This window comes from Populus trichocarpa, chromosome 3 (assembly GCF_000002775.5).
Source record: "Populus trichocarpa isolate Nisqually-1 chromosome 3, P.trichocarpa_v4.1, whole genome shotgun sequence".
Taxonomy (NCBI): domain Eukaryota; kingdom Viridiplantae; phylum Streptophyta; class Magnoliopsida; order Malpighiales; family Salicaceae; genus Populus; species Populus trichocarpa.
In genome coordinates, this window is record NC_037287.2 from 3246169 (window position 1) to 3257123 (window position 10955).

The 10955-nt window shown below is 34.2% G+C and overlaps 1 protein-coding gene and 1 pseudogene across 1 annotated transcript; one reads left to right on the forward strand and one right to left on the reverse strand.

Moving 5' to 3' along the window:
* The first annotated feature begins 36 nt into the window (after positions 1-36).
* Positions 37-7679, forward strand: LOC18096677 (protein NUCLEAR FUSION DEFECTIVE 4-like; annotated as a pseudogene).
* Positions 7680-7814: 135 nt separating this feature from the next.
* LOC18096678 (uncharacterized) lies at positions 7815-9058 on the reverse strand. Its single transcript, XM_006385212.3, has one exon. The coding sequence runs from the start codon at positions 8772-8774 to the stop codon at positions 8190-8192; it is 585 nt and encodes a 194-aa protein (XP_006385274.1). The 5' UTR covers positions 8775-9058; the 3' UTR covers positions 7815-8189.
* Positions 9059-10955: the final 1897 nt, after the last annotated feature.

The window sequence follows — 10955 nt, forward strand, 5'->3', positions numbered from 1 at the left end:
CCTTTCCCTAAGATCAATGAAGAAGGGAAAAAGGCGATGGGAGTTCATTCTTCTTCCTTCCATCTAACAGGAGCTCCCAACTGCTTGAAGCTCTGTGATCCAAACTTTCTTCCTCAACCTCTAGAAAGTCACCTCTCATGGTTTCTTTATGCAAGGCATAACGCCATGCCTTCCGTGTCAAGGACCCAATAACACTACCATGCCCTTGTTAACATGTTTTAAATTTTAAATTTTTTTTGTTAAATTTTTTTTATATATTTTCAGATTATTTTGATATATTATATTAATAATATTTTTTTTTTAAAAAATATTATTTTAATATATTTCTAAACAAAAACTATTTTAAATATAATCGCTATCATAATTTTTAAAAGTATAAAGAGCAGACAATGAAAAAAGTTTTTTTTAGGAGGGCGAACAAGCCTAACAGCCATGGGTATAAAGGGATTCAAAAGTAACAGGGTGTATATGAAAATCTTTAGAACTTGGGGGACCAAAATCAGGAGTATTTATGAAACTTTAAAAAGTAACGGGGTGTGAATTTAAAAAAGACATCACGATTTAATCCTCTTGTTATTTATTGATTTAGTAATGCTGGGCATAATACTTTTTGGAAAAATACTTTTTAATTAAAAATATATTATTTTTATTTTTAACATTAGTATATAAAAAATTATTGAAAAATATCTAAAAAATTAATTTAATATATTTTTAATCAAAAAATGATTTAAAAGATAGATTAGAACACAAAAACTAATAACCCGAAGCACTGGACATTAGAAGGTACATGGTCTTCATGCTCTGTTTTGAGCGTAGTGTGTCCCTTCACATCAAGAAATATAGAAAACACTAAAAGTGTGGGTTTATTTTTTTATTGTATACTTACTACTCACTCTTATATTTTACTGTTGATTTATTGCTTATTTTTTTCACGAATACATCATTTTTTTATCAAATTAAAGAATAATTAAATTACATACTAATGATAAAATTAAAAGAAGATGAATAAAAATAAAAAAGGCGTCATAAACAAGTGATGATTTCAAAATTCTCACAAAAAGTTCATTTTAGTTCTCAAACTTCACATATCATACCTATTCAGTCCCTCAAGATTTTTTCAATTTAATTTTGACATAAAATCTCTTTTTTATTATTTTTTAGTTTTTTATTTGAGAGATGAGAGATGAGAGAGAGATCACCAAATTCCAATAGTAAAGAGAGAAAAATATTGTTGGCATTAATTTCGGCCATCAAAATAATTAATTTTTGTGTCAAATAATTTTATTTAATGAGAGAAGTTCAGTTTAGATGTTTTTTTTTTTTATCTTGAAAGTACCTAAAAAACATATATAAACTCAATTTTTTTTTGTTTTACGTTGATTTCGGGTTTTGAGACTTTTGATTTTGCTTTTTGAGGCTTTTATTGAATTTATCAAGATGTCTAGAGTGTTTTCTGAATGTTTTGGGTTAAAAATAAGTTTTTAGATAAAAAAACCTCAAGCTCTAATTTTTTGGTAATCAGTAGTTGGAATTTAAGAAAAATTAGATGAGCCAAAATGTGCCGACGAGGCCCAACAACGCCTAGCTTTTTTTTTTTTTTTTTTTCTATTTATGGTTTTTTTTCTATGTATTTTTTTTTCAAAATAAATTTTTAATTTAGATTTAAATTAATATCTCTTTTTTTTTAATATGTTTTTTACTTGGCCTTTTTTAAATAAAAATTATGTTTTAGTTATTTTCTATACATTTATTCTTTAAAAAGATTATTTTACTTTATCTATAATTTTTTTATGTTTTATATAAATAGAAAAATATTTATTTTTTGATAATAGTTCTAATATTACATAATATTGCTTTTCTTTTCTTTTATTTAATCAATTTTATGTGTCTATTTTTATTATCATTTAATTAAATAAAAAATTTATTTTGATAAGTAAAGTTATTAAAAACAACGGGGTTAAACATCTTATTTTTCTCTATTTTTATTTTTATTTATTATTAATAATTTTTTACATTTATTTATATTTAATTATATATATACATAATTTTTTTAATTTATATTTAAAAATTTTCATGTATAAAAATACATTGAAAAAAATCTATATATAATTTATTTTAGAAAAAAAAATCTAACACCAGTTGAAATATGCCAAATAAATAAATAAATATAATTAACAAGCGTCCCGACTACTTTCATGGATGAAACTTGAAAGTGTTTGAGGCTTTGAGCTCTATGCAAGAAGCATTGGGGGCATACATATACGTCTGTCCCTTCCAATTTAAGATTGGAAGATGAGAGCAAAGTAGAAAGTAACTAGTAAAAAGAAGGGAGTAGACCACCCTGGGTGGGCTTGGCAGCAGCAGTATGGGTTTTGATAGCAGCTGGGAATGGCTACAACTTCCCACTATACTCTCCTTCACTGAAATCAGTGTTGGGTTTTAACCAGCAGCAAATAACAATCTTGGGGGTGGCTAACGATATTGGAGAGAGTGTAGGTTTGCTCCCTGGCATTGCCTGCAACAAGTTCCCTCCATGGGCTCTGCTTTCTGTTGGTGTTGTTTTTTGTTTCTTGGGCTATGGTGTTCTCTGGCTTGCTATTACCCAGAGTGTTTCTGGCCTGCCCTATTGGGTGGTAAGTGATCATCTTTTTCCTTTTTCTAGTTGCTTAGTTGCATTTAAGTGGATTTGTCGATTGGAGTTTTTTTTTTCTACACTGCACAAAACATATAATCTTGATTGCCTGGGATTTAGAGCTTGATGGGTTTTCCAAATTTGATCACTGAAATTGCATATCTGTCTCTTTTCTAGTATTCTTTATCACTCCCTATTTATTTGTTTGTTTGTTGTCTTTCTTTTCTGGGCTGCCCATTTAAGATTGATTAACATGGATAGTTTTCCAGACAAGTCTAGGGTTTTGCTTTTGTGTTTGATTGGAGTTTCTCGAGAATCATACCATGGGCTCCAGTTCCATGATTTTTGAAACCCATGATAATTTGGTTTAATTTTTGAGCTTGAAAGGAGGCAGCCACTACATCCAAAAAAAATGCTGAAGCATAGGACTGCCTCATATTCTCCCTCTTAGATAAGCGATTCTAATGTTTCATTCTTCTTCTGAAATAGTGAGTGTGACCATCCTCTTTTTTCACCCATCTAAGTGGTGTGGGATTTTGGTAAATTCATTCATGATTATCGTTACAACTTTCTCTATATTTTATCTAGATGTTTGAGAAGAATGAGAAACTAGGAAATGTAGTTACCCAGATGAAATGGCAACAAATGCACTGTTCTTTTTCCAGGGCATGTCTTACTCCACAGAAGGAATGGTTTCCCAGATTTAGGCTAAATTGTAATCTCTCTTGCTCTAAGTCTTCTTCCTTATTAAGGACTCGTACACTTCAGTGTCCACTAAATGCAGTGTCTTTAAAAGCAAATCGTCCACACATATTCCACAACATATACCATTTCTTCCTCGGAATTTTGAAGGAAAACTAAAAAGAGAAGATCGCACATTTGTTACCCAACATTTGATTGGTTTTCTATTCGAGTACTCAACATTCAATCTCACCTTTCTTGCTTAACATTATTTTTTTCTAATGTGGTACCTATGGTGAGTTTCATCACTTGAGTGATGACAATAAAGTGGGCTCAGATTGGAAAAAGAGAACACACATATCTAGCACCTTTTGTTAAATTTCTAATTCAGCACCCCATCTCAACTTTATCTATTTGAGTTTCTAAGAGGTTTTTTTTTTTAAAAAAAAATTGTCATTCTTTGTAACCAATGCTAGAAAAAGGATGATAAGGAACACTACCTTGCCAAAAAAAAATGGGTTCGAATTAAAATCATAATAATCATCTTCACATTTCTTAATCTAGACCCATTTTTTGTACCACGTGACACGAGATAGCGGTCGTATCGTTACTTTTCTAAGTGTGTGTTTAGCTTTGTGGTTGCAGTTTAAAAGAGTAGGTTAAAAAAAACTATAAATTATAGCTTTTTCTTAATTAAGATTTCAAGAGAGAGTTTTCAGTGGAATCTATGCAACACTCTGGTGTGTTAATTAATCAAACACTTTCAAGACTATGGTTAGGGCAAAACACAATTTCAATCACACCTCACCACATTAACAAACAGACCCTTAATTCTCATGAAGAATGTCATATAAAAAAAATAAAGTGTCAAGAAACTCAAATAGAATTAAGGGTGGAAAAGTCAAATAAAAATTCAATAGAAGTTAGATACTTAAATATGCATTTCTTTCTTTCCAATCTAGACTCGCATTTTTTTCCATGTAACAAGAGATCATGGCCACATGATCAGCTAATGAAACCCAATATAAGAGTATCATGTTAGGAAAATAACCATGCTCACACACGTCCTCACATGGAGACGAGCACAAAAAGTATAAAATCACAACAAAAATTGGTCAATTCTTTGAAGAGTGTAGTTCAATAAAAAATCAAGCAAGAAAGATCCCTATTTTCTATGCTTCAGTATGTGGCAACTTTATGTGAATTAAATCTGAAATTTAAGTCTTACCAAAAAGTATTTATACTCTTGAAAATAAACTCCTAAGATAATTTAATGGGCTTCCTTGCCCCAATTTGAAACTAGGCCCAAAATAACCCAAAAACTAACTAATTAACTTGAAAATAATAAAATAAATATTCTGAAATTTTTATTTTATGGTGCCGCCACCTTTAGTGCTCATGGTAGAATAGAATTTTTCCCTCCAATTAATTCCCCTTGATAGAGTAGACTTTCTTTTCCTAAATAATTCATAATTTGCTTGTTGAATTAGGAAACACAAAATACTTGACAAAACAAGCCCTATGGTGCCAAAATTACTTCCTTGGCTGAAATTCATGGTCCTTAAGCCCATCTTGAATATAAATCAAATTTATTAGGCTTGTTCCTCTTGGGTTGTTGCTCTTTTGTAGTCCACCTTGACCCATGTATCTTGCAAAAGCCCATTAAAGGCTTCCTTGTACTTCTTTGCTCTAGCTCTAGTGATTGGGTGTACTGGAATTACTAATAGATCCTTTGGTATGGGTTGGATCGTATTGGTCTGTGCTAATTTTGAGAAGTTTATTTGGCTTTACAGTTTCCCACGTTACTCTGAAAGCATTGTTGAAACCTGTAGTGGGCTCAGATTCCTGAGCCATTCTTGCAATCTTGATGCAACAGGAAGTCAGAGATGGCCTGATTCCTAAGTATTAAAGAACATAGTTTATAGTGTAGAACAAACATCATAATTTTATACCTTTATTTTTCAGTTTGAATCCATTTATATTCTGCAGTCAGAATATTTTTATATTACTTTGGCATGTGCCTCTATGAAATTATCAACGAAATTTTGAAGTCGATATGGAAGTGGCTAGGCTGTTAAGACAAGATTTTTCCAGAAATTATGCATTCTTCCCCTGGTGTCATACTTGAAGCTTTTACAATTGTTTTTTTCCATTAAATTATCGAGTCATACTTGCAGTTTAAATTTTGGTCTTGGTATATTAGTTTCATGATTTTTTTACTTGTAGGCTTCGCCCTTCATTGCTATTACAGATATGGGCTGCACTTGTTATCGCCACTAATAGCACTACATGGTTTGGCACAGCTGTGCTTGTAACCAACATGAGGAACTTCCCTTTCAGTAGAGGCACTGTTTCAGGAATTCTCAAAGGTTATGGTGGGATTACAGCTGCAGTATATACTTTGATATACAAACTGGTGCTTAAAGATTCGGATTCAAAGCTTCTGCTAATTCTTACACTTGGCATTCCCATTTTATGTTAAGCAATGAGCTTCTGGAGAAGACTCTTCAGAGCATGTCCATTTTGTTTTCAGTCAAGATGCAAGTGTTTTTGCTTGCCCTTTATCTTCTCATAACCACAATAATAAGTGATGTGGTTTCTCTAAGTGATAATGTTTCATGCATCTTAGTTTTGATAATGGCTATTGTTCTGATGTCCCCTCTTGCAATTCCGGTCAAAATGACAATTTTCCCTGCAAAACAGTAGAGACATGTCCCACCAACTGATTCTTCAGATCATTTGGTTCCAAACGAAGGTGAATCAACCCCAACTGGTTCTTTGTTGACACCATCATCGTCAGCTACTAATCTTGGAAGTTTTTTTGAGAATGAGGATGCTTTGGATGTGGACATGCTTCTTGCTGTGGGTGAGGGAGCAGTGGAGAAGAAAAGGGGGCCCAGGGGAGGTGAAGATTTCAAAATTCGTGAGGCTCTTATCAGGGCTGATTTCTGGCTTCTTTGGGTTGTGAACTTTCTTGGGGTTGGTGCTGGAGTTACTGTTCTCAATAATTTGGCTCAAATTGGTGTTGCATTTGGACTTGAAGACACAACAATATTGCTTACTCTCTTCAGCTTTTGCAATTTTGTTGGCCGTCTTGGCTCAGGTGCCATTTCAGAACACTTTGTAAGGTCAGGTCATTACCTTAACATAAAGTACTAGGTTAGAATGTGAGAGTCCCTATTTCTTTTGAAGAAGCACACGCTTGATATTATCATTAGGCATTCCTATCGTGATTTTTCCCTGAACAATTTAGCAATTCAATTTTCCTAAAAGTTCTTGATTTTTGCAATATGAGCACTTCATTCTGTTCCTAACTTGGTTGGCTTCTTAATTTGTTTTCTTAATATTCGTGGTTTATGCTTTATGTTCCTACAGTTATCATTTCAGATGGATTTTTAAACTATCTTTTTGGATGTGGTTTTTCTTTCTTGCTAATAAGGGAATGACGGTGAATGTGATAAAATCTTGTTGCAGGTAAAAAATGATCCCTTGAACCTTGTGGATGGCGTTAGCACTAACAGTCATGCTCATAACCTTGTTTCCTTTTTCGTTGGCTCTTAATGGAATTCTTTATGCTGCAATTCCTCTTCTTGGCATCTGCTACGGGATTTTCTATGATATAATGGTGCCGCCTGCTTCCGAGCTTTTTGGCTTGAAACATTTTGGTTTGATTTACAGCTCCATGGGGCTAGGCAATCCTACTGGTGCGCTTCTTGTCTCAGGTTTGCTTGCTGGTTATGCATATGATGCTGAAGCTGCTAAGCAAGATAGCTCTGCTTGTGTTGGTCATGATTGCTTCGAGGTGACATTCCTGGTTCTAGCTGGTGTCTGTGGGTTGGGGACAATCTTGAGCATAATTTTGACAGTTAGAATTCGGCCAGTTTACCAACTACTTTATTCAGGGGGTTCTTTCCGTCTGCCTCAAACACCCGGCCATTGACCAGTGGAGATTACTATTATCGTCTAATGAAGTTGAGAGCTCCTTTTTTGCAGAGGCATGCTTCATTGTCGTAGTACTCTAGACAGTGGCCTACAGCGTCTGTATTTTGCTAGATGCTGCAATTACTAAGGTGCTATATTTTGTTTGTCATCGGCATCTTTGTTGTAGTCATACTGTTGGAGGAAGGCACATCCAAGTTGTATCACCTTTTGAGGAAGGTTATTGCAATGCTATGTCAACACAAATCAGGATTGTGTAGGGGAAATCATCTTGGAATTGTTTCAACCTTTTTTTTCCTATACATCATTGTATTACATCATTGTGCAGGTGCCTATTATTTATGTTTCTTAAAAAAAATTTCTTGAGGTAGAAAGAGCAGTATCTGCGTTCAAGATCAGCTCCCTCTTCCTTGCTTTGCAGTTCTAATCTGCACGCACTTTGCCTTGTCTCTATACACCTCTTTATTTCCAGCTTCTTTGATCTGTTGCCACTTCCACGAGGAAGTGATTAACGTAGCCAACTGAGTGTAAACATGAATTTACCACAGGAAATCTAATGATATAGAAGAGTAAAATCGATCCACAAGAGTGAATCTTATCATATTCTTTACCAAAAGACAATATGGCTGGACTTGTTCCTGCACAGAATCTTCTTCACTACATGTCCTAAAACAATCAATCCAGTAACAGGCACTAAAGCTGCTAATGCTTTCCTATGCCTGCAAGCACGCAAGCAAGGGCGGCCATCTCATACTAAAACATGACCCTGGTGCCAAATTGTGTCCCCGTCTCACCCACCCACCAGTAATGAAAACAAGATCAAAATGTTACTACCAAACTAGACTCGAGACTCTATGGTGGAAGAGCACAAAAAAAGCCATCTCTCACCGCTTAAACTGAAATCAAAAAGGGAAAAACAAAAGAAAACAAAAACAATTCATGTTGGTTTCAAGTTCTGGAACATGGTATCCCACCTGAACTCTTCAACACCAGTTGTCCAATACCCTTCGTCATCGTTCTCTAACTTCTCCTCTTTGTTGAGATCACAAATCACAGGACTTGAAAAACTATCAAGGGCTGGCGCAGCAGAAATCATAGGAGTGTTCGAAAAACTACCATTTGTAAGCAACAACCTGCTTTGTTTAGCCGTCATCAACTTCTTGTTCCTCTTCAACATGGCTCCTCTCCATCTGGTACCGTAACCAGGCTTTGGAACAAGAACAAGAGCCGACTCCTCGCGGTGAACCCATGTCCTTACGTACTTAGCTAGAGACCTCTTTGTTCTCTTGATTGCAACAAGAACCCTTGCCATGGCACGTGAGCTCGATCCCTTCTCCTTTCTTGCAAGCTTGAGGATCTCGAGCCTGTGTTTGGCTATTGACACCCCCATGCTTTGAAGAAATTCATGGTTAAAGTAAGCTATGTCTTCTTCTTCAAGCTCATTGTGAGCGAAGGCAAGGCCGTATTCATACACAAGAGAAGGCTCGAGGCCAGTTTTTGATAGCCACGAGAACCAATCCATAGCTTTTGTGTGCTTCAATGTTTTCGAGAAGTGTGTGTGTGTATAATGTAGTGGAGAGGCAATTGTAAAACAAGAAGGAAAGGTGGAGTTGCTAGTAGACTTGGACTTTTCTTCAGGAGCTTAGCTTTTTTATTTTTTTATTTTATAAATTGTTATGGTGGTTGAATCTCGAGAGTGACTTAAAGAGAGAGATATTAAAGGGAGGTGGGGAGGGTTTCCATGGCTGTGTTCCCTCCAAATATGCGGCCAAATTGCCATCAAGCTCGCTAGGAGTGAAACCTAAGGATTCCATGTGGAGATGGTAATGCCATCAATCACGGCATGGGAAAAGGCTAATGTGTAGGGACACAACAGCACTTGTCTTTGAGTGTGTGAAGTGTGGTTAAGGCCTAAGGGAGGAAAGTGGCAAGTGGGAGTGCATCTTCAAACACGGCAACTACTTGGGAAAAAGAAAGATGGGACTTCGATAGAATAAGAGCAATCAAATCCTCTTCATTGCTGCCAAGGGATTTGAACCAATCTCAATGATGGGAATTTCTGTAAGCAATCAACCAAATTCATCACCAATTTTAGTTAAACATCTAATCATGTAGAACTTGTTTCTTTTGAGTAATATACATTTGTTGGATATTGTTGAATGGTAGATTTATATTTTTAACTATAAGATGCATAGTAAAATAACCTATTTGTCTTTATAAAAATATCGTGATTGCCAAAAAAATAGGGGTTTTTGGTCTTATCATTTTATCTGCAAAGTAAAATATCTCTTTACCATTGGGGTTTTGTTTTTTATGCCTTGGATTTGAGGTCATTTTTTGTAATTTCCCTATTAGATTATCCGTGAGGGGTAGTTTTGTCTTTTAATTAATTAAAAGTGTTTCAACAAAATCTCGTCGATGTGTATTGTGCATGCATCGGTCGTTCCGTCATCTTTGAACAACCCGTGCGACTAATTCTAGTAATAAAAAACACCATTCTAGGGTGTCTTTAGATTCATTTCGATGTCTCCTCCATGTCATAGTGGCGCGTGTACAAAATAGAACTCTGGTTTGACTCCGACGACTATTTTTTTTCTTTATTTCCTCTCTCCCCCTCAATTTTTAGGCCCTACCCTGCAATATTTCAAATCAGTCCCACAACTTCTTCATTTTTATTTAGTCCCTAATCTTTTGATTAATATTTGAAATAACTTATGAAACTTGAAATTTATTTCAATTTCATCCATATTTGAATTTTTTATTTGTCAGATTTGGTCCTTATTCTTTTAATTACTATTTATATCACCTGAGATAATTTTGATAATTTATTTTTTTGGTGATTTCACTCTCAATCATTTTTTTTTTCATATCAAGTTTTATCCTCATTCATTTAATGGTTTTTTTTTTTTGCTTTCCTAAATTTTTTCAGTTTGGTATATTTTTATACTCAATTCTATATTTTAACATTGAGTTGATTTGAATTTAAGCTTCTTCGTTGAGCCTGTGTTTGGAATTTCATGAGTTGCAATTTGAAAAATTAACTCAGCTTAAGAACATTCATTAAGGATATTTATTTTATTGGAGATTGGGTTTTGTGTTTTTTTAAATGCTTTCTAAGTCCTTTTTTTATTTGGTTAGGTTACTCGGGTCTTTTTATTTTTTGTTCTTTGTTAAATATATTTTTTTCAAAATAAATTTTATTCTTGAATTAAATAGAATTAATTGATTGAATATAGAGGGATACTTATTTCATTGTGTTTTGTTCGGTTTGCTTTTCCAAGGCATTGCTCTAGTGAACCATATGACTCCTTTTAATGTTATCTTGCATCCTTTTGTAGTGGAGTTTGAACAATCTTGGCAAACTCTTTTGTCGTGGACGATGTCCACAGTAAAGTATTGGTGGATCTCCAACAATCTTTTCTTTCTTATCCTTACAAGTATGATATCGATGACTCATTGTTTTAGTTAATTGTTGCCATATGTTTTTTTATAGTTCATTTGCTATCATTTCCTTTGATTTAAATCAAATTATTAAATTAACTGATCTTATTGGATATGATCAAGTTAATGACCCAAGTGTTGAGTTTTTACATTACCAGAAAATCTACGAATACAAACAAAATCACCGATGTAAATATTCTATAGGTATTTTGGGGTGATATTTACCGACCGAATTGATTCCATCGCCAACTCCGTCAGTATC